General features: G+C 42.4%; 1 protein-coding gene across 6 annotated transcripts in view; it reads left to right on the top strand.

Moving 5' to 3' along the window:
• ltbp1 (latent transforming growth factor beta binding protein 1) overlaps positions 1-23,135 on the top strand; it is a 452,733-nt gene extending 429,598 nt beyond the window's left edge. For 4 of the 6 annotated variants that reach the window (XM_072264876.1, XM_072264872.1, XM_072264873.1 and 1 more), the window contains exons 31-33: positions 7,764-7,925; positions 18,136-18,285; positions 22,000-23,132. In XM_072264876.1, coding sequence (XP_072120977.1) covers positions 7,764-7,925; positions 18,136-18,285; positions 22,000-22,169 — 482 coding nt within the window. In that variant the 3' untranslated portion in view covers positions 22,170-23,132. Of the gene's footprint in view, positions 1-7,763; positions 7,926-18,135; positions 18,286-21,999 lie in introns of all 6 variants that reach the window. The other 2 variants (XM_072264871.1, XM_072264877.1) reach the window with 2 other exon arrangements.
• The last annotated feature ends 556 nt before the right edge of the window (positions 23,136-23,691 follow it).

Here is a 23,691-nt window from a genome sequence, read left to right as displayed (position 1 = left end):
CAGTTGGTCTTAGACACCCTCCACGTATCAGATGTGGACTTGTCCCAAAAACCACTGTTCCCAATGAACTTTCCCTAGTCCCTATTTAATACTCTTGTAATTTGCCATACTCTAATTTATACTCTCCCACAAGGTCCATGCTTCTCCTTATCCATAGCTGTCTTAGGTGATGTAATCACTGTTCCCTAACTGCTCTCCTACCAAAAGTTAGCCATCAGGCTCATTATCCACACCCAGGCTAGTATTTCAATATGCAGGTAGATTAGAAAAATCGGGTTGGTGTGGATCTCAAGAGAGAGAATTTGTAGAATTCCTGCAAGATGGCTTTTAGAGCAGCTGTGGTTGAGCCCACTAGGAGAAAGGCTACTGGATTGTGTAATGACCCAGATTTGATTAGGGAGCTTAAGGTAAAGGAACCCCGAGGAGCCAGTGATCATAATGTGATAGAATGCAGCCTGCAATTTGAGAAGGAGAAAGTAAAGTCAATGTATCAGTATTGGAGTAAAGGGAATTACAGAGGCATGAGAGATTAGCTGGCCAAAGTTGTTTGGAAGAGGACACTAGCAGGGATGATGTGTAGCCATTAATATTAAAGACGACACCAAAGGTATTTTCAGATACTGTACATAAAGAGTTAGAAAGAGGCACGAATGGATATTAGAATTCACACTGCAGTTTGAGAGGGAGAAGATAAAGTCAGATGTATCAGTATTAGAGCAGAGTAAAGAGGCATGAGAGAGGAGCTGGTCAAAGTTGATTGGAATGGAACACTAGCAGGATGACAGCACAGCAGCCGTGGCTGGAGTTTCTGAGAGCAATTCAGAATGTGCAAGATAGATATATCCCAAAGATGAAAAAGTATTCTAAATGGAAAAAGAGGCAACTGTGACTGATAAGAGAAGTCAAAGATAGGATAAAAGCAAAAAAGAAGATATACAATATAGCAAACATTAATGAAAAGTTAGAGGATTGGGAGGTTTTTAAAAACCAATGGAAGGCAAATAAAAACCCATAAGGAAAGAAAAGATGGAATATGAAGGCAATCTAAGCTGACCAATAATATCAAAGACAATACCAAACATTGTTTCAGATTATATATATATATATATATATATGGGTAAAAGAGAGGTAAAAATGAATATTAGACCACTGGCAAATGATGCTACAGAGATAATAATTGGGGAAGAAGTGGCAGATGAACTTAATAAGTATTTTGCGTTAGTCTTCACTGTGGAAGACACTACCAGTATGTCAGAAATTCAAAAGTGTCAGGAGGCACGAGTGAGTGCAGTTACTATTACTAAGGAGAATGTACTTGGGAAGCTGAAAGATCTGAAGGTAGATATGTCACGTGGATCAGGTGGACTACACCCCAGGATTCTGAAAGAGGTAGTTGAATAGATTGTGGAGGCATAGTAATGATCTTTCAGTATCACTAATTTCTGGAATAGAAAATTATAAATGTCACTTCACTCTTTAAGAAGGGAGGGAAGAAGAAGGAAGGAAATTATAGGCCAGTTAACCTGACTTCAGTGGTTGGGAAGATGTTGGAGTCCATTATTAAGGATGGGGTTTCAGGGTACCTGGAGGCACATGATAAAATAGGCCAAAGTCAGCAAGGTTTCCTTAAGGTGAAATCTTGTCTGACAAATCTGTTGGGATTCTTTGAGGAAATAACAGGTAGGATAGACAAGAAAGAGAAATTATTGAGGGTGAGGACCAATTCTACCAGAAGTAGGATGTCATTTACTTGGATTTTCAGAAGACCTTTGACAAGGTGCTGCTTGTGAGGCTGCTTAACAACATAAGACCTCATGGTATTACAGGAAAGGCGCTAACATGGATAGAAGATGTTCTGACTGGTAAGAGGCAAAGAGAGGGAATAGAGGGAGCCTTTTCTGGTTGGCTGACGGAGATTAGTGGTGCTCAACAGGGGTTGGTGTTTGGATTGCTTCTTTTCATGTTATATGTTAATGATTTGGATTTCGGAATTGATGGCTTTGTACCCAGGTTTGCAGAGGATATGAAGATTGGTGGAGGGGCAGGTAGTTTTGAGGGAGTTGGGAGTTTGCAGAAGCATTTTGACAGATTAGGAGAATGGGCAGAGAAGTGGCAGATGGAATATAATGTTGGGAAGTCTATGGCTATGCACTTTTTAAGAAGGAATAAAGGTGTGGACTATTTTCCGAATGGGGAGAATCTTAAGTACAAAGGAACCTGGGAGTCCTTGTGCAGGATCCTTTAACAGTTAATTTACTGATTAAGTTGGTGGTAAGGAAGGCAAATGTTAGCATTCATTTCAAGAAGACTAGTATATAAAGGCAAGGATGTAATGCTGATGCTTTATAAGACATTGGTCAGACCACACTTGGAGTATTGTGAGCAGTTTTGTGCCCCCTACCTGAGAAAATATACGGTAGCATTGGGGATAGTGTAGAGAAGGTTCACGAGAATTATTCCGGGAATGAAAGGGTTAACATATGAGGAGCATTTGATAACTCTGGGCCTGTACTCACTGCAGTTTGGAAGAATGAGGGGGGAATCTCATTGAAACCTAGTGTATTCTGAAAAGCCAAGATAGAGTGGATGTGGTGAGGGCGTTTCCCATAGTGAGGGTGTCTTGGACCAGAGGGCACAGCCTCAGAATAGAGGGACGTTACTTAGAAGAGATAAGGGGGAACTATGTTGAATCTGTGGAATTCTTTGCCACAGATGTCTTTGGAGGCCAAGTCACTGGTTACGGTATATTTATAGCAGAGGTTGATAGGTTCGTGATGAGTAAGGGTGTCACAGGCTATGGTGAGAAGGCAGGAGAGGGGGTAATGGATCAGTCATAATGGAATGGCAGAGCAGATGCAGTGGGAGGAAGGTTCAAAATCTGCTCCTATGTCTTATGGACTTAACTAGAGACAAAAATGGTTCCAATTGAGCTGCACTTCACACTATAAAAATTCTACATTACAGAGCTTGAGATATAAATTGAGGTTTAAAAAAACTTAGATGCCTGGAGTCAGTGATAATTAGATAATTGTATGAATGTGATTTCTGTTCTAAGACCAATATTGTTGACCCTTAATTGCCCCCTGAAGTTACCAGTCAAGTTACTGATGGTTCAGGACAGTCAGCCTTAGGTTAAATAATAGCCGGCTCCGTGGCTCCCATGTTCGATGAGTATATTAAAATAGTGAGTCAAAAATCCAGGTTTTAACAAGGTCTGAAATATGAGGAGGTCCAGTTGTCTGTAAGAATAAAGTCCTACAGCAGAGTTGATGAAGGGTGCCAGATTCTGGCATGGGTCATGCTCAGTGTCTGCATGGTGGATACCTTGAGAATTTTAGTTGCTGGTGGAAGACTCCTGATGGGGGTTTGTGGGGGAATGGGCTGCTCAAGGCGATAGGCCAAGGATCCACGGTCAGATGAATCAGAGCTGCAGTTTTCCGCAATCTGTTTGTTTCTGAGGAGCATCATGCCACAGAGAATGGCTTTCGTAGCTTTGGTGCAGACATGGAGCGGGTTGGGGCAAGTATGATTGGAGGGAGCTCATTGTCCACTAGGTTATCCAGTTGTGATGTAACGTGTCTGATCTCACCCCCCGCAGATCAGGGTTGGGAAACCTGCTGAGTCAGCTGTATCTCAGGTGCTGTTGCAATGCCCCGTCAAGCTCAAAACTCTGTGCACACCTTAGCAAAGATAGGAAAGATGAGTCCTTTGTCTTATTTCTTTCAGTTCTTGCTAGATGTTATTTTCCATTTGATATAGAAACTTCATTGTGTAATATCCAACATCGTGGAACATTCTCTCTTGATTAGGGTGGTGAGCAGGCAAGTTCCTACACGTAGGAAGTGTAATTGAAAGTTGCCACGTGTGTACAGCTTTCAGAGTGTGCACTCCAACTGCCCCCTACTGATTATTCCATACCACACTATTGTGAACTAAGTCTTCTCTTACAGTCATTGGAAAACAACGTGTGCCAAACGAGAAATTTCACCTTCATTGCAACAGAATTAATGCTGACATTGTGTACTAGGGCAGTTTTGTAGATACAGCCACCCCTCAAAATTTAACGAGTTTTTCTGGCTACTGCATGACCAAAACTGACAGCTGGAGAAAGGAAAGACTTGTAGGCTTCAGGTTATTTTCTCGTTCAACCTTACTTCCCTGCAAGATAAGAGCAACATTAGCATACGACAGAACCTCTTTCACCTGGGAGTTGAGGAGGGAGGATACTACTGCTCAGTGGGCCAGGTGGCACTTGCACAATAGGAATCGAAAGGAGTTCATGCGTGAGTTTGCTGACCCTTCGTCACAGCGGGTTTCTTCTCTTTCAGAAATTGACTGGTTGCCTGGCTTGCTGGGTGTTTCTAGTATTCTTGTCAGCGGGGAGCAGTGTTAGTAAATAAGTTAGAACTGAATTAAGGTTGGTGAAAGTCAAGTAACACTGTAATCCTGGAGGGAACATGAAAGACATATATGAATAGTAGCTGGGTAGGTTGGTGCTCTTGCTCTTGTAAAATCATATGACTCACAGGTGATTATGAGCTTAGCACAGACAGCGTATTTATAATGCCAGCTTGTACGTGCTGTCTTCTAAAATCCACTGCTGTTCTTATTTCTCATGAATATAGCAGTGTATGACAATCCGCAATCTTTGAATTACTTCACATTTTAATCCTCTCATGGGATCCGGGCATCGCTGCCAAAGCCAGTGTTTATTCTTAATCCAAGGTGCCCTTGCGAAAGTGGTGGCGAGCTAACTTCTTGAACTGTCGTAGTCCTTTCAATGAAGATGCCATCTGGGCGCTGTTGGGTGGGCAGTTCCAGGATTCAAACCCAACGATGACAAAGAACCAACAATATATTTCCAAGTCAAGATAGTGTGCAGCTTTGAGCAATTATATTGCTCTGTGACTGAAATTGTTGAAGCACCGAGTGGTATAAGGCACAGGTCTGGAGCTGCAATGAAGAAGCCTAGACAGATAGACTGCTCTGCCCTTTGTGCAATGGCTGGAGAGGGCTAGTGATGAAGGCAATGACTCTGTGAACCTACGAGCAATTTCCAGGACTGGGAAGGATGCCGGTCTAAAGAGAACTGCTTTATCCTGAATGTTACCGAGCTCCTGAGAAGGTCTATTCATCCGGACTAGTGGAGAGTATTTCATCACGATGACTGATTTCATGTTGAGGGGGAACGAGTTGGTTTATTTATCTTTAATGTGTGTGTACTGCCAATATGTCAATCTCTTCCATTTTGAAACTTTTCCTTTATTCACCTCGGGTTTTTGTTCTCTGTTTTTTTCCTTGCTTTCAATCAATTCCATGCATCTGCTTAGCAGCCTTGATTTGACATGGAAGTAGGTTCACAGGGTTAGTGGTTGCTGCCTGAGTTTATGCTTTCTGGAAAATGCTGAAGAGACTATTCAGGATATTTGGGTGATGGACATGTCACAAGACAAACCTGAGAAAATCACATGTCTCTGGCATAAAAGCAAACCAGAAATCTTACTCGTAATCTAACAATTAAGAATCAAGCCTTGCAGAAAGCTTGGGATCATTGCAAGTTTACATACAGGAGACCACTGGATTGAGACAAAGCCCTCCAGCCTAATTCAACCTAGTAAACATCCACGTTTTAATATATAATGAGTGCTTCTCCCACCATTTCAAGCAGTGAGTTCCAAACTCCAGCTTACTGTTGGGTGCAAACCTTTTAGAAAAATAGAAACATAGAAAACCTACAGCACAATACAGGCCCTTCGGCCCACAAAGCTGTGCTGAACATGTCCCTACCTTAGAAATTACTAGGCTTACCTATAGCCCTCTATTTTACTAAGCTCCATGTACCTATCTATAGAAACATTGAAAATATCTGCTTAAATCATCCTCCTAGTTAATTTGAATTTATACTGCGTTTTTTGATCCCCAATTTATTTAACTCCCCCTGGACTAATCACACCCCCACAACTGCTAAAACCACTTGTATATTCTCAAGTCCTTTAGCTACTGAGGATTAAATTCCTTTTGTCATTTTTTTCTGCTTAACTGACCAGACTGTTTTTACCTTTGCTCCTCACTATCAATGTCATAGCCAATTTTTCGAAAGAAATCTATCCATAAAGGGTGGTGGGAATTTGAGACTCAAATGCCAACTGATGCCAGATCAATATTTATATATCTATTATTATTAAATTATATTTTTTTATATTAAAATAATATAATTCTATCATTTTCCTTTAAAATGACACATAACATTAGGACTCTGTTCAGAATGGCATTTTGATTTAAGCCCTAGCACTTTCTTATACACACAGTACATGCACAGCAGCTATTCTGAAAATGTTGACTTCTCTGTGAACTCCTCACTTTTTCTTTTCAATTTAGAAACTTCAGCTTTGGGCAATTTATATTTGAAGGCTTCCATTAATTACGGTTTTCAGCTCACCAATCTGCTACCTCCAGTGTCAGTGCTGCATCAATGCCAGCCTAAACTAAGTCTAATTATTATTTTTTTTCCTCAGCTCAAGCTGGAAAAACCTGGGGTGAGGACATAGCCAAGCACACTCATTTCTCAGATGCTAGGAACCTTTGGACTATTCTAGTGGTGTTTAGTGTTGTGGCTTTCTGGAGATTTACAGAGATATTGCTGTGTAGTCCTAACTATTTAATGCAATTGTGTAGTGAATTTGGGATGATACCAGTTGTAGATTTTATCATTGGGACAATGTGTACTCTGTTCATATCCCAAAGTCTTTCAATTTCCTCTTTTAATTCAGCATATTTCTAATGATTTTCACTTAATGGTTTCCGTATGTTATGTGTGTTTGGAATAGCTATATATATTTAATAAGTTGATCTTGCTTATTTATCCTGTATTATTATTATATCCAGACGGTAATTATGGATTATCTAATCGGTAATATAATTTGTAGGACTCTGACTCTAAAACTAGATCAGGCTTGTATTTATAATAAGGTATGAATTTTTATGAGTTTGTATTTTAAGGGCAAGATTTTGGCAAGGATGTTTGCCACTTGATTGTGCCTGTGTAAGTAATCAGATTGAGTTAACCTGCTGCAGGATCTTGTAAAGTGCTGGATTGTTTCTAGTTACTCTTGGAATTTTATGCATTTATTGTCTTGAAATTTGTTGGTCTTTTATTATGTATTTTTGATATATTTTTATGTTAACCACCTGGTCCTGTATTGCCACAAGGGACTCTTCTGTTTCTGGAAAGAGGTCTCCAACTCTGAGCCAGGCGTTTGACCCTTCCTTGTCAACATCTAGTCTGCTCAGATCATGGGAATGTCTCCCATGGAGGGTCACGATCTTCCATTAGTAGACTCTTTCTTCTATAGTGATAATTTTTTCAATCTTCTGGGTTGTGCTTTCATTTAAGTTTAGTGATGTGTTCTTAGCAGAATTGCATCTGCTCACGTGGAGTGCTGAATCCTGTTTTCATTGATGAAAATATATCCTTAGAAGTTTTATCTGACGGTTGTGTAGATGTTTTATGTCTGTTATTCCTCTTCTTTCTCTGCCCTAGGCAATGTTAATCTAAGCGCATTTGAATGTACATAATGTTTTCTAAAATGTGTCATTTCAGTTATATTTTTCTTTGTAAATTTTTCAGAGCAGTTTCGGACAAAGATATTATGTCAAAAGAATACGGTTATATTGCCTTATTATTATTACTATTATTATGTCCCCTGTATCTGCAGTGATTTGCTTTTGGATTATTCTGACAGTGCTTTTATTCTTTACTGCAGATGACTATGCCCACCTCTGTAACCTCCCTGTTCATGGGAGATGGCGTGAATATGGCCAAGATGCATTGAAGCCTTTCCAGCCCGACTATTCTATTTCCGCACCCGAGTTTGACTCGGAGAAGCCACTAACAGAACATCTTCCGCTTTTTGTAGAAGAAGGCTGTAAGTTGAATTCTTCTCACGCTGGAGATAACTTTATTCTGTTTTACTTTGGAAAAGAAGGCACAGCAAACGTCTAAATTGAATTTAAAATAACTTAAGGTCTGGAGTTAAGGAAAGAATAATGAGATCTTGAGGCCAGTTCTGTTGCAGAGTAGGATCAAGGACAGTGGCTCTTGTGATGCTGTGTAAATACATTGAATGTGCATGTGATAGGATTGGCAAGGCAATGTAAAAATTCTGAGTTCAGGTTCTAATCTCAGTGAGCATTATTCTTCCCAAGAATCTGTCTACATCGGTCTTAAAAATATCCATCCACTCTGCTTCCACCGCGCTTTAGGGAAGAGTTCCAAAAACCCATGACTTCCTCATCTGTTTTAAAGGAGTATCCCTTATTTTTAAACAGTTATCCCCAGTCTTAGGTTCATGCATAAGAGGAAAATTTCTCTCCCATCCATGTTGTCTTAAAAGCCACGCTTATATGTTTTAATCAAGGCATTTCTCACTCTTCCAAACTCTAGCAAAGGGGTGAGAGGTTACACTCGGTGGACAGGAACATGGAATTGAAGACAAAATCAGATCAGCCAGGATCATACTAAATGGTGTGGCATGCTCAAAGTGGCTTACAACTGGTCTGATTCATATGTTCAAATGAAGATTGGAAAAATATCTGCCTTCAACAATAGTGGGCCAAGGAAAGTAGAAATATTAGTCATTTAATCTGCTATGTGATCATTTGGAAATTCCGCTAATGAGCAATGGCTCTCATGGTGATGAAAGAAATATCCATTCATCAGGGCTCCTATTAATGCACTGGCTTTCCACTCACTAGCTCCTGGTTCCTACTTGTTCTCTCCATTCACTGGGCCCCAGTTCCAGCACTTCCTCTAAGTTCACAGAGGTTTGCTGAAATATTACTGCACAACATCAATAATAAAAGTGAATTATGATTGTGTCCAAGCATTAAGAAAATACCATTGGATAGTCTGGGAGTTTTGATCATTAGGCGTTATTAGGTGTGCCAGATTGATGACAACTAATATTTCTTCCTTCCTTATGAATGTCTTGGCCCACTACTTCTAAATGCAAATATTTTTCCAATCTTCACGTGAACAGTACTGCTGTGAAAGAAGACGGTTTAAAGACCAGAACCATGTAGTAGATCTCCTCGTGCAGCCCGAGGATGAGGTGGGAATTGTGGGTGAGTCCAGCTCAGATCCTGAGGTCCATAATATGGAATGAGGAGCGGGGGAACCCCTCTATGCAGGAAGCACAGGAGGCAGGACCCACTCTGGGAAAAGATAACCTGAGAGCCTAATTTAAATGCTGGTGATTTAAATGCACTTTGAAACAAATAAAAAAAATACATTTTATTTTAAAAAGGTAAAAGTAATAAATTAGTTTCATTTGCTAGGGATAAATTACTTAAAATGTTAATATTCATTAAATAAAGTGAAAATACTAGCCACTTGCTTTTACTTCTCTGTTCAATGATGGACAGTTACTCAGTTGGAAAGGATAGCAGTTTCTAGTAGGGACATGGTCTCGCAGTCCTCAACCCTGACCTCCAGTGCTGTCAGAATAGGGCTTGCACTTTCTCTCTCTGAACATATTGGTTTCGTCCAGGTGCCCTGCTTCGCTCCCAGATCTCAAAGATATGCTGGTTGGTAGGTTAGTTCTCCACTGTGAATTGCCCCTAGTGTGTAGATGTGTGGTGGGCGGACTGTTGAGGTAAATGCGCAGTGAGTGAATGGGATGAACGTGGAAGGGTAGGCACTGGGCTAAAAGCTCTGTTTCCATGCTGTTTGACTCTCCGACTCCATTTAGATAACTGCTGAAGGAGACATGGCTGGGGTAGATCTCGTGAAGTGTAACCCGCCCTTCAGTTCAGTATATTCATTGAATGCTTTTGGTGTTGGTGGGGAGAGGGGGGGGCAGAATAAGATGTCATGTGCACTGTCACCTGACTCTCGCACACTCCAAACTTCCTTGCGGAAGCGTGCACATGCACAGGCCCCTTAGCTAAGAAAGAATGTGCTGACGTTGGGGAGGGTTTAAAGGAGATCCATAAAAATAATTCTGGGATTGAAATGCTTGTCATATGGAAAGCGTTTGATGGCACTAGGCCTCTACTCACTGGAATTCAGAAGAATGAGGGGTGACCTCACTGTGACCAATCGAGTGGTGAAAGGCCTTGATCAAGTGGATATGGAGAGGATGTTTCCTATTGTGGGAGAGTCTAAGACCAGAGGACACAGCCTTAGAATAGAGGGTCGTCCTTTTACAGTGGAGATGAAGAGGAATGTCTTTAGCCAGAGAGCGGTGAATCTGTGGAATTTGTAGCCATAGATGACTGCGGAAGCCAAGTCATTGGGTATATCTAAGGGGGAGGTTGATAGGTTCTTGATTAGTGAGGGCGTGCAGGGATACGAAGAGGGGACAAGAGATTAGGGCTGAGAGGGAAAATGAATCAGCCGTGATGAAATGGCAGAGCTGACTCGATGGGCCAAATGGCCTAATTCTGCTCCTATATCTTAAGGTTTTGTTTTGGAAAGTGTTGCTGTGAGCACTGCAAGTGCTCTGAGCAACAAGATGCCCGCTGCAGCTCAGAGGCTAATGAGGAGTGAGGAGGGTTGTATGGTGAGATGATTCAAGTCCAGATTAAGGTCCAACAAACAAAACCAAGCTGTCTGTGCTAGAAGTATCTATGCTTTTACAAAGCTACCAGGTTTAAACCTTGTATTCTACAGCAGCTTTTTACCACAAGGTGGCTACATCCATCTGCACAGCTTGTTGGTGATGAATGATGTGTACGGCAGATGAAATATGGGACACTGTACTTGTCTGATAGCTTCCATCTGCTTCCATGGGAAGAAATTCATTTAATCTGTGTTTGTGTTCGTGTTTGTTGGGTGGCTGGTGACAGAGTGGGGAATACCTAAATCAACATAGATGTCACTAGCGCATTCATTCTCAGTGTTGGGTGTAAAACAGATAAATGGGTTTGTCGAGCAACTACGAGAATTTTCCCCTCAAGTTCCCTATCCCAGGTGAGAGGCCTAACCTCCAGAATTACTCTGGAAAGTCCAGGCAGTGAATGTCAATCACTACTTTTCGATTGATGAAGGAAAACACACATAAATCTGTTGAAGAAATATGGGATTGCACCTCTGCACCGTCCAAGCAGGACGTCCCAGTGGCCAAAAATTTTAATTCTGATTCCCATTCCAGTTCTGTCATGTTGATCCAACAAACGAAATCATGGTGGAGGAGCAACACTTTATATTCTGCCTGTGTCTCCTCTAAGCTGGCGGCATGAATGTTGATTTCTCCTTCTGGTGAACAACTTCCTCCACCACCTCCCCCCAATTCCCACTCCGACCTTTTACTTCTTCCCACCTGTCTATTACTTCCCACTGCGTCCCCTCCTCCTTCCCTTTCTCCTACTGTCCACTCTTCTCTCCTATCAGATCCTTTCTTCTCCAGTCCTTGACCTTTCCCAACTCACCTGCTTCACCCTTCACCTTCCAGCTAGCCTTTTCCCCTCCCCCCCCACACTTCTATTCTGACTCTTCCCCCTTCCTTTCCAGTCCTGACAAAGGGTCTCAGCCCGAAACGTCGACTGTTTGTTCTTTTGAATAGATGCTGCCTGACCTGCTGAGTTCCTCCAGCATTCTGTGTGTGTTGCTCTGGATTTCCAGCATCTCCAGATGCTCTCATGTTTGGGATTTAATATGACTGACATTTGAACGTGTTTTGGCTAACTTAATGTCTTTTTTTTACTCGACATTTAAAAGGCTCTGCCTATTTGTATGGTAGTTGACAAATAATGGGAATGGAAAATCATGTGAAAAATGATTTTATATATCCAATAAAAATTAGCAACTCAGCACCACCTCCTCACTTTGCCTTCACAACCAAGCCCTGATAGCATTTTATAATTTCATGAGTAACCAAGTTGTAGATGACTTCACTCTTATTAAAATAAACAGAACTTCATTTGGTATTTGTTTTGAGCACAAATACTTGTGAATACGGACAGTCTTATAAAGAGAATTACACAGCTTTCTATCCAGTCTCTGGAAAAAAAGAATGTTGATCACGTTTCTAGAGGTGGGAGATAACCCAGCAACGTGGATGGTCTCTCCTGGAACTGTAACCTAACCTTCCCTTTTCTTCCTGCTGCATTTCTACGAATTGCTTTTCATCCTTCTACTAATGAAGGATTGCCAAAGGCCCAGAATCCTCAGTTCCAGCAGCTGTTAACCCAGCACCTGGCCCCCCTCTGAGCTTAAGCCAGACCATTAATGTGATGATTTAAGTCCACGATTTCTATTCTAATTTGCATGCCAAGTGACAATACAGTATATTCTGTAAAATGTCAGGCTTGACGTGTAGGCAGATGAGAAATTTCAATTAATGTTTCACTTTACCTTAGGAAACAACAATTGAGCCAAGACTGAAGAGTTGGGAGATGTAGTGATGATGATGTGTCATTACACAGGTAGCCAGTGCCATCTGGTGGTCACATGCAGGTCTATTTCTTATTTTCTGGAGGTATAACATATAACCATATAACAATTACAGCACGGAAACAGGCCATCTGGGCCCTTCGTGTGATGTCAAAAGCATTTGCTTTATTGGTGCACTCCAATCCTTGACAACTTCTGTCAAGTTGACTTGTCAAATTCAACCTGACAAAACAAAGCATAATCATTTAGCTCAAGTTATAGAAACAAGATGAGTACAGTACAGGATGGGCCATTCACTGAACCAGCTAAAAAGCAAATTAAAAATATCCAAACCCTAATCCTACACCATGACGATATCCCTCCATTTTCCTTACATCCATCTACCTATCCAAACGTCTCTTAAAAACCTCAAATGAATTTGCCAGGCAGTACATTCCAGGCATCCACAACTCTGAGTAAAATATTACCCCTCACATCCCTCTTGAACCTACCCCCTCTGGCCTTCAATGCATGCCCTCTGGTATTACACACTCTAACTCCAGGAAACAGATACTCTCTGTCCACTCTATCTAGGCTTCTCATAATCTTGTGAACCTCTATCAGATCTCCCCTCAGCCTCTAATGCTCCAGAGGAGACAACTCAATAGCACATGCCCTCTAAACCAGGCCCCATCCTGATGAACCTGTTCTGCATCCTTTCCAAAGCCTCACCGTCCTTCCTATAGAGAGGCAACCAGAAATGTACACAATACTCTGGATGTGGCCTAACCAGAGTTTTATGAAGTTGTAACATAACCTACTGATGTTTGAACCCATTGCCTCGACTAATAAAAGCAAGGACTCCGTAAACCTTCTTAACTACCCTATCGATCTGTGCAACCACTTTCAAGGAGCTGTGAATTTGGATTCCAAGATCTCTCTGCTCAGCAACACTGTTAACGACCTTGCCCTTAATAGTGTATTGTCTCCTTGTATTTGCCCTTCTGAGGTGCAACGCCTCGCATCTATCTGGGTTAAGTTCCATCTGCCGTTTCTCTGCCCATATCTGCCTCTGATCTATATCATGCTGTATTCTTTGCCAGTCTTCTACACTATCTACAACTCCGCCAGTCTCGGTATCATCCACAAATTTATTAACCCACCCATCTACATTTTCATCCAGGTCATTTATATACATTACAAACAGCAGAGGTCCCAGCACAGATCCCTTTGTCTTCTATGCGCAAGCCAGTTCTGAATCCAAACAGCCAATTCGCTGCGGAGCCCAAGTATCTTAACCTTCTGGATTAGTCCCCCATGAGGGACTTCATCAAACGCCTTACTAAAATCCATGTAGTCAACATCCACTGCCCTACCCTCATCAATCTCTCTTTTCACCTTGTCTAAATAGTCAAGTTAGTAAAGCACGACCTACCATGAACAAAGCCATGTTGGCTCTCCCTAATTAGGCCATGGGCTTCCAAATGCTCATATATCCTATCCCTAAGAATTTTCTCCAGCCGTTTCCCAATAACTGAAGTGAGACTCTGTGGTCTGTAGTTCCCAGGATTTTCCCTTGTTCCTTTCTTAGTGGTACAACATTAGCCACTCTATAGTCCTCTGGGACCTGGCCTGTGGGTAGACAGGACACAAAGATACTGGTCAAGGGCACGGCAATCTCATCTCTTGCCTCCTTCAATAACCTGAGGTAAATCCCATCAGGCCCCGAAAAGAGGGAGCAGAGTTAATGTTTCAGGACGATGAAATTTCATTGAATGAAAGAGTGTTGCCCTGAAATATTAACGCTGTTTCTCTCTCCACAGTTAATGTTGACCGGTTGATTATGTTGCCAGTATTTTCTGTGCATGATTTGTACTTCCAGTACTTTCTGTTTCACGATATCCGTGTGTGTTCTTTCTTCGGATTACTTCCTGTACAGAATCTGATTAATCAATCATTTCCGATATCAGGATCAAGGAATATCAGGGGTCACCTCCTTCTGTCCTCTTGGAGAGTGAGGGTAGTAACAACTGCAAATAGCTGGTCAGGCAGCATCCATAGAGCAATAAACAGTATTACTCGATGAGCATTATCTCCACAAAATTGGGGCTATTGTTCCCCTCACTCAGAATCGGTTCTGACTTTCTGCACTAACCTCAAAACAGACATATTCTGGCTCCATCTTAACTGTGAACAGAATGGTTGATGGTATTAAGTCAACTTCTTTCCTGTGTTTGAATTGCTGAGGTTACATGAGTGAGTTTGCCCACTACCTCATCCCGAGACCATTGTGTGTGAGTTATGCTTGCTTGAATTTTATGCCCAGAGTTCCTGGAATTTTTGAGAAATACATAACGTCCTCACTGATTCATGGAAATCTCAGCCTCAGGACTGCTGAATGTGGAAGAAAAAAAAATCACCTGGAAAGGCAGAGAGGGCCTTAAATTTCCACAGGGAGGCCAAATAAGCACACAACTTCCTCAACAACCTGTCTAATCAGCCACCTCATGAGACACCTCTTTCCCATTTATGATGTTCTCTGGAGCCCACATTGGGCTTTTTGACCACCTCAAATGCCACAGAACTGGAGGAAAAGCAAGTCATCCTCAATCTCAATATACTGCCCTGGAGGTAGAAGAAGTACGCTGTACTGTGTTTCTCAAATTCATCTCAATATAGTCAGTTAAATTGTATTTCAGAGGCAGATAGGATTGCACTGTATTGTATGTTTATTACCATCAAAGGAGGATAAATCTGAGGTAGTTAAATTATAACCATACGTGGTCATGTAATATAGATAAATTTACTGCTATGAATTAAATTCACTCAGGAACATAATAAAAATCGTATTTCATAGTTTGAAAAAATTGCTTCCTTTTGGAATGAATATTGTTATTGTTAGAGCAGGAAGAAGCCAAGAGTGGGACAGAGGGAGGGTGATGTTACAGCTGTTAGCTTCAATGCTGCCTTGTGTTTTTATTAGCAATTCACTCACTTGTGCCAGTTTTCCTTACATTAGTGCCTGGAAGGGAGCAAATCATTCCGAGTTCTTAGCCCGTCTCCAATAGATGGCTTCCACTGCTGCAGTTACACCGCTGAAATCGACCAGCTGTGATCTGGCTCCCTGTGCCCACGTATTTGCCACCAAGATGGTATTTCATTGCCAAAGATTAGGTTTACTTCAATGAAACAAGGCAAGAGAGAAAAGCTTGCTGTGTCTGAGACTGCTCAGGATTGTATCAAGATTCAATATTCAAGATTGTTTAATGTCCTTTTGGGGACACAAGTTTAAAGCAGAGCAAAATAAACACAATAATAATGGAGTCACGAGGACCAGTGGCTCTCCACCCCCAATGGGTCATTGGGGTTGGAGGTCTGTGCAAATGCAGAAGTCCGTAAGACATAGGAGCAGAATTAGGTCATTCAGCCCATCGAGTCTGCTCTGCATCATGGCTGATCACAGATCCCACTCAACCCCATACGCCTGACCGATCAGGAAACTATCAACTTCCACCTTAAATGTACCCACAAACTTGGCCTCCACCATAGTCTGTGGCAGAGCATTCAACAGATTCACTACTGTCTGGTGAAAAAATTCCTCCTTACCTCTGTTCTAAAAGGTCACCCCTCAATTATGAGGTTGTGCCCTCTGGTTCTGAATTTTTTTTGTGTGCCATACTCTGCCAGAGCCTCGGAGACCACTTTTCAAGTAGTTGTCATGGAGAAAAGATTCTGTGAGTGTTTCCCCACGTCCTTCTCACAGCGCAATCTTTTACAAGGCCAAGTTCTGAGCTCGACACTCAACCCGGCACGGATGGAAAGATTGCCCGGGAGCGGCCTGACTGCATTCCAACTTGGGAACCTTTGCTCCAGAGTCTGGCGCTGATGTCACTGCGCCACCAGCCGGCAGTCTGAATACCCTTACCATTGGAAACATCCTCTCCATATCAACCCTATCTAGTCCTTTCAACATTCGGTAGGTTTCAATGAGATCCCCACACGTTCTTCTAAATTCCAGTGAGTACAGGCCCAAAGTCATGGTCTGTGCAAGACTGGAGTAGAAGCCCAAACTCAGCAAGGTCAAGAGGGCAAGGCCAAAGGTTAAAGCCTGAAGGTCAAAAACCAAAGTAGGAGGTCCAAAGGAGTCATGAAAGCCTGGGCCACTGGGGTCAGAGGTCTGTGCAAGTCAGGAAGTCGAGGCCCGAAGGTCAAACCAGTGATTGGTGTCCTGGGGTGAGGTCCCAAGTCTGTGAGTCTGAGAATCCAGTGACAAGGACTGGAGGCCCAGAGATGGCCTGTCCTAGGATGGAAGCCTGCCTGGGTGGGAAAGGGGCTTGTTTTGCTGTTGTTATCTTGTTTTTTTTTTTTTGCTGTTGTTGCTTGTGCTGTTCTGTGGAACATTGTGGGTGGGCATGCTATGTTGCCACTGGAATGTGCAGCAACACTTGTGGGCTGCCCCCAGCTCATCGTTGGGTGTGAAGGTTGTTAACACAAACAATGCATTTCACTTTATGTTTGAGTGAGATGAGAAAAATAAATGTGAATCTGAATCTGGCATCAACGTGGTTTGACCAGGACAGGTGATGTTCACTTCTAAGAACTTGAAGCTCTCATCACTGTTAACCTCACACAGTTGATGCGGACAGGAGCATGTACCCTCCTGAAAATATTGACTCCGAAGGAAAGGTTGTTGTCAAGACGCCTTGTCACTAGGTCACTGAGCTCTCTGTCTCCTTCCTGATCTCCAAGTCACCATGATTTGTGACATTTGTGGGGGAATTACACTGGGTTTCCTCATTCAGATAATGGCTGTAGATTGTGAACACTTAGGATCCCAACACCGATCCTTGAGGCACTCCATTAGTTATAGTCTCCTGACCTAAAGATTAACTGTTTATTCCTATTGTCTGCTGTCTGTCCATTATTAATCTCCTCTCTATACCAGTATGTTACCCCAAACTCATTGCTCTTACTTTGTTTAATAATATTTTATTCCTCCATGGCTCAACTTCAAATATAGAAGCTACAGGTGAACATACTTTGGAATCACCATGTTTTGAGATGACAGAGAGATGTAAAGAACAGAATAAGGACAGTGTCAAGGTACTTGTGCAATGGGGCCGACATTATCAAAATCTAAATGTAATAACGAGCTGCACAAATTCTGAAGAGCTTATAGCTTTCTGTCATTTTGAGGAGGTGGATAGTGGTTGGGCAAAATATTTGGGTGCAGTTACCATGGCAGCCTATCTGTCCAGAGATGAGTAGGCATCATCACTATTATCATCATGTGTTGTGTTGGATGACGTGTGCGATCATGTTCTATGGCGATGATTGTTCTTGGCAAATTCTACAGAAATGGTTTTCTTTTGCCTTTTTCTGGGCAGTGTCTTTACAATATGGGTGACTCCAATCATTATCAATACTATTCATAGATTATCTGCCCGGTGTCAGTGGTCACATAACCAGGTCTTGTGATGTGTTCCAGCTGTTCATTCGACCATCCACCAGTGCTCCCATGGCTTCACATGACCATGACTGGGGGTTAAGCAGGTGCAGGCTAGCAGAGGGAAGGAGCACTTTACATCTCCTTTGGTAGGGACTTATCTCCACTCTGCCATCCACGATGAATCGGCAACTCATCTAAAATAGCCACTTCTCTTGAGGATCCTGATGGATTTGTCCACAAGAGTGCCTCGCAGCACTCCTGACTGCCGGTGGAGTTTCAGTCGTAGCTCACAATTTTGCTCGCTTTCCTCTAGATCCACTGGAGAGCTTCGAGGGGCTGCAAGCGGAGGAATGTGGAATTCTGAATGGCTGTGAGAACGGGCGTTGTGTCCGGGTGCAGGAGGGCTACACTTGCGATTGTTATGATGGGTACCAGCTGGACATAACCAGGCTGGAATGTGTTGGTAAGTTCAGATGTAACAAGTAGAGGAGTTATTGCTCAATACGTGAGAAGACCATCCTATAATGTAGCCTCTGTTAGGGCCAAAGCGTGATAATTAAAACGTTTGCCTCTGTTTTCCAAATTCGCCAAACTCCTGTCTCCCGAAATTGATTCTGACCTCATTAATTAGGCCAGCCACCAATATTGGTTTGTTCCTTCCATCTATCTGCTTATACAAAAACCATTCTAATGTTCAGTCTCTCACCAGTTCAATCTGTTAACTTGATAATATTTCACCATATTCGGGAGAAAGCAACTCCTGACAGTGGCATGATGGAACTATAAAAGCATTATGTAGAGTGGATCATGCATCTTAAAGAAGACAAGGGCATAATTTGATAAAAGAAATCCCATCAGTTCCCTGTGTGCTTTAGACTATAAGACATAGACATAGGAGCAGAATTAGCCCATTCAGCCCATCGAGTTGCCACTGCTTTATAAGCAAGCCAGTGGAGCAGCTGAGTGTTACAATGCATTGAACAGGAATTCTGCAGATGCTGGAAATTCAAGCAACACACATAAAAGTTGCTGGTGAACGCAGCAGGATGATGCCACACTCAGGTTGGAGGAACAACACCTTATATTCCGTCTGGGTAGCCTCCAACCTGATGGCATGAACATCGACTTCTCTAACCTCCGCCAATGCCCCACCTCCCCCTCATACCCCATCTGTTACTTATTTTTATACACACATTCTTTCTCTCACTCTCCTTTTTCTCCCCCTTTCCCTCTGAATATACCCCTTGCCCATCCTCTGGGCCCCCCCCCCTTGTCTTTCTTCCCAGACCTCCTGTCCCATGATCCTCTCTTATCCCTTTTGCCTATCACCTGTCCAGCTCTTGGCTCCATCCCTCCCCCTCCTGTCTTCTCCTATCATTTTGGATCTCCTCCTCCCCCTCCAACTTTCAAATCCCTTACTCACTCTTCCTTCAGTTAGTCCTGACGAAGGGTCTCGACCTGAAACGTCGACTGCACCTCTTCCTAGAGATGCTGCCTGGCCTGCTGCGTTCACCAGCAACTTTTATGTGTGTTACAATGCATTGAAGTTGGGTTTACATCTTGGGTTTGGGCAAAATGCTCCAGACATAACCAGGTCACAGTGGGACATCCCCTGTTTTGTCTATACAGAACAGATAATAAGGTCATTGTGTGCAGATGCTGAACTGTACTTGTGAAAGTTTAATGAGCTTCATTAGCTGATTCAGTTTGGCACAACATCATGGGCTGAGGTAAGTAAGCTAATGAAGCTGCTGAACCTGAAGTACCGTCCCATGTCAGCACACAAAACACTGGAGGAACTCAGCAGGCCAGGCAGCACCTGCGTAAATGAATAAACAGTTGGTCAAGAGGCTTTGTCAGGAATGGAAAGGAAGGGGGAAGATGCCAGAATAAGAAGGTGGGGGGAAGGGATGCAGGACAAGCTAGAAGGCGATAGGTGAAGCCAGGTGGGTAGAGGAGGGGAGGATGAAGTAAGAAACTGGGAGGTGATAGGTGGAGAAGACAAAGGGCTGGAGAGAAAGGAATCTGATAGGAGGGGGAGTGGACTGTGGGAGAAAAGGAAGGAGGAGGACCACCAGGGACAGGTGATTGGCAGGTGAGGAAAAGAGGGAGGTAAGAGGTCAGAGTGTGGATTAGAAGAAGAGGGAAGGGGAAAGAATAAAAATTTTCTGGAAGGAGAAATCGATGTTCATACCATCAGACTGGAGGCTACTTAGATGAAAATAAGGTGTTGCTCTTTCAACCTGAGAGTAGCCTCATCATGGCAGAAGAAGAGGTCATGGACTGACATGTCAGAAGAGGAGTGGGGAGAGGAATTAAAAAGGTTAGCCACTGGGAAATTCTGCTTATAGCAGATGGAGCAGAGGTGCTCAACTAAGTGGCCCTCCAGTTTATGTCTGTCTCACCAGTGCAGAGGAGGCCACAACAGGAGCAGCAGATACAGTAGACAACCCCAAATGATTTTACAGATGATGTGTTGCTTTACTTAGAACTGTTTGGGAACCTGAATGGAGGTAAGAGAGGAAAATAATGTGCAGGATGCGGCAGCTCATGCGGTGGTAGATGAGGATGAGAAGAACTCTGTCCCTGTTAAAGTGGCAGGAAGACAGGGTGAGCATGGATGTCCAAAAAATGGAGATACGGGTAAGGGCAGCATCAGTCATGGAGGAAGGGGAACCCCATTTTATGAAAGATGAAGACTCCTGTGATGTCCTGGAAAGGAAAGCCTCACCCTGGAAACGGGAGTCAGGCTGGGAACAGGTATAGTCAAGATAGCCATGGGAATTGGCAGGTTTATAAAAGACAAAGAGGTCAAAGAAAGGCTGAGAGGTGCTACAAATGGACCAAGTGAATTTAAGGCCAGGGTGGAAGTTGGAGGCAAAGTTGATGAAATTGAGCTCAGCATTGGTGCATGAAGAAACACCAGTGTAGTTGTCTGTGTAAGGCGAAAATGAACTTTGGCTTCTCTGATTTTGTGCACTTAGCACAAAGTGTTGAAGAACATGTGGTTGTACAGAGAAGTAGAATAAACTGACTTTCTTCGTAACTAGACACTCAACGGTAAAAGCAGTGACTTACTTTAATGGGACATTGTGCATCATACGAAGAAGCTTTAGTTTCACCTTGCCAAACCAGTGGTGTAGGATGGTGATAAAATCCCTCTCCCCCGTTTCTGGCCTCAACCAGTGAAAGTTTTAATTGTATTTACCAGGCTCTTGTAATGTAGATGCATTTTTTCCGCCAAATGTGAAAACAGCTTTCTTGTCAAACTGTTCAGTTATTGCTGTGACTGAATAATTGGCATCTTGCTATCAAATGAAATCTGGCAAATTGGTTCATTATTGTGATTTGTATTGAGGTAGAGTGAAAAACTTGTCTTGCATCCAACATTGCATTATAACAGTGTGTTGTGGTAGTACAAGGTAAAGCAACAACAGAGTGCAGAGCAAAGTCTTACAGTTACAAAGAAAGTACAGTGCCGGTAGATAATAAGGTGCAAGGTCATAACGAGGGAGGTTGTGAGGCCAAGAGTCCATCTTATTACACTAGGGAACCTTCAGTAGTCTTATAACAGTGCAAATGAAAGACATCCTTGAGCCTGGAATGTGTTTTTAGGCTTTTGCATCTTCTGCCCAGTGGAAGGGGGAGACGAGGGAATATCTGGGGTGGATAGGGTCTTTGATTATGTTGGCTGCTCTGCTGAAGCAGTGAGGACTGTTGACAAAGTCTGTGAAGGGGAGGCTGATTTCCGTAATGTACTGAGCTGTGTCCACAGCTCCCTGCAGGTTCAAGGGCAAAGTAGTTGCCATACCAAGCCATTATGCATCCAGATAGGATTTTTTTTATGGTGCATTGATAAAAATTGACAAGGGTCAAAGGGGACATGCCAATTTTTTCTTTAGCATCCCGAAGAAAGTAAAAGTGTTGATGAACTTTCCTGGCCATGACACCAATGTGGTTGGACTAGGACAGGACTTTGGCAATGTTCGCTCCTAGAAATATGAAGCTGTCAATCCTCAACCCTCTCGACCTCAGCACCTTTGCAGGAGCATGCCCCATCCCTCTTCCTGGTCAATGTTTAGTTGACATTGAGGGAAAGATTGCTGTCACAAGCTTCTCTGAGTCTGGATCGCATATTTCTAACTCTCAGTGCTTCATTTTATTTCCTTTATTTCAGATGTTAATGAATGTACTGAGCTCAATGACAAAATGTCGTTGTGCCGGAATGCCAAATGCATCAACACTGATGGATCCTATAAATGTGTGTGTCTGCCTGGCTACTCACCCTCAGAGCAACCCAATTATTGCGTAAACACAGAGACAGAGAAAGACTCTAAGCCAGAGTAACCAACGAGGAGACTAGACCATCAAAGCAAACCCCATAAAAAGATCACACTTCGCCAACAAGCAAAGAACGAACACTTGACCACGTTGCCTCTGCATCTCCAACTCGACCCTTTCGAAACATAGAAGAGGAAAAGAACTGCCTGGTATGAAGAGTTTGTCATCAGTGACTGCGGAAGGGGTGTAAAAAATGAACATATGATTTTCTCAAGACGGGAAAATAAGCCCAATTCTGCCAATGAACAGAAAGACCAAATGGATTCTTGTTAACGCTTTTCTTTTTAGAATAAAAGAGAAAAGCATCTCAGTAAATTAATAGTAAGGACATTCAAAGCAAGAAAGCAAACTGTATTTACAGTCATTCACTCAAAATAGTATTTGTTATTAGCACACAGTTTACACTATGTATAACAGCGGTGAAAATATTTTGTATTACTGTTGTAGGCGTATTTGATAAAGTGCAGTATGTGTTATACTGCTTTGACTTTAGAGTTTTATGACAAATGTAAATTCTTGATAGCAACTTATAGTCCTTTTGTATGTTTTTTTTTAAAGAAAAATTTGTGCTATTCTCTGTCTGGAACATTGGTCAGTGACAGTTTTTACCTTGTTCTGTGTCTGCCCTGTGGAGCAGGCATGTCATTGTCATAAGGATTTTTTTTCTAAAAGACGTTTTATACAACCACGAAGGTGTGAAGTTCCCAGTTATGTTCTCCACACATTATATACTGCACTACAACCACATCGTTCAAACTTGCCAGATCACAAAGCTGCTACAGAACAGCCGGAGAATACCTGATGTGTACATTTACACTGAAGAAAAAAAAAAGAACCAGATTAATGTATTGTAATTTGTAAATTGAAAAAAATACACAAGCAGATAGCTCTTGTATGATCATCTTAAAGCATATTAAGCTGTATTCTAAACCTCTGTAAAACCAATGAAATAAATCACTTTATGTAAGTGTACAATTTGCCCTCTCCTGAAACAGTGGAAGTAGATGAATGTGAAAGAGACATGTGTTTATTGAGGTATGCTGAGTGTGTTTTCATAGTTAGTGACTAGTTTTAGCCAAAATCTCTCCGTTTCACTTTAAAGTTCCACTCAGTCTCACTGTTCCAGAAGTCCAATGTAGGTTCAAGGAACAACATCCCATCTTCAAGTGAACCTTCTGGACTTTACACTGAGTTCAGTTTGGAATTCCAGCCTACCTAAGTCACTTTTAAAGCTTTTATAGTTGTGTTCCTTTTTCTACTTGTTAGTTCACAAGTTACTTTTTCATCTCATACTGGCGCCTACCCCACACAATCTTTTGTTACGTCCATTCCTTCACCTTGTTCATCACCCCTTTTAGAGCGATTAACTCTGATAACATGTAAATAAGCCCTTCAGTCCAGTAGCCGCACAGTGATCACCAAGCACCTACTTGCAATATTCCAATTTAACTTTATTCTTCCCCTATCTTCAATGGGATCCGTGATGAATTGGCTGTTTGGATTCAGAACTGGTTTGTGCATAGAAGGC

The sequence above is a fragment of the Mobula birostris genome, chromosome 8 (assembly GCF_030028105.1).
Source record: "Mobula birostris isolate sMobBir1 chromosome 8, sMobBir1.hap1, whole genome shotgun sequence".
In the NCBI taxonomy this organism is placed as follows: Eukaryota; Metazoa; Chordata; class Chondrichthyes; order Myliobatiformes; family Myliobatidae; genus Mobula; species Mobula birostris.
Note: the sequence above shows the minus strand (reverse complement) of the source record. Positions and strands in the feature narration are given on the sequence as shown.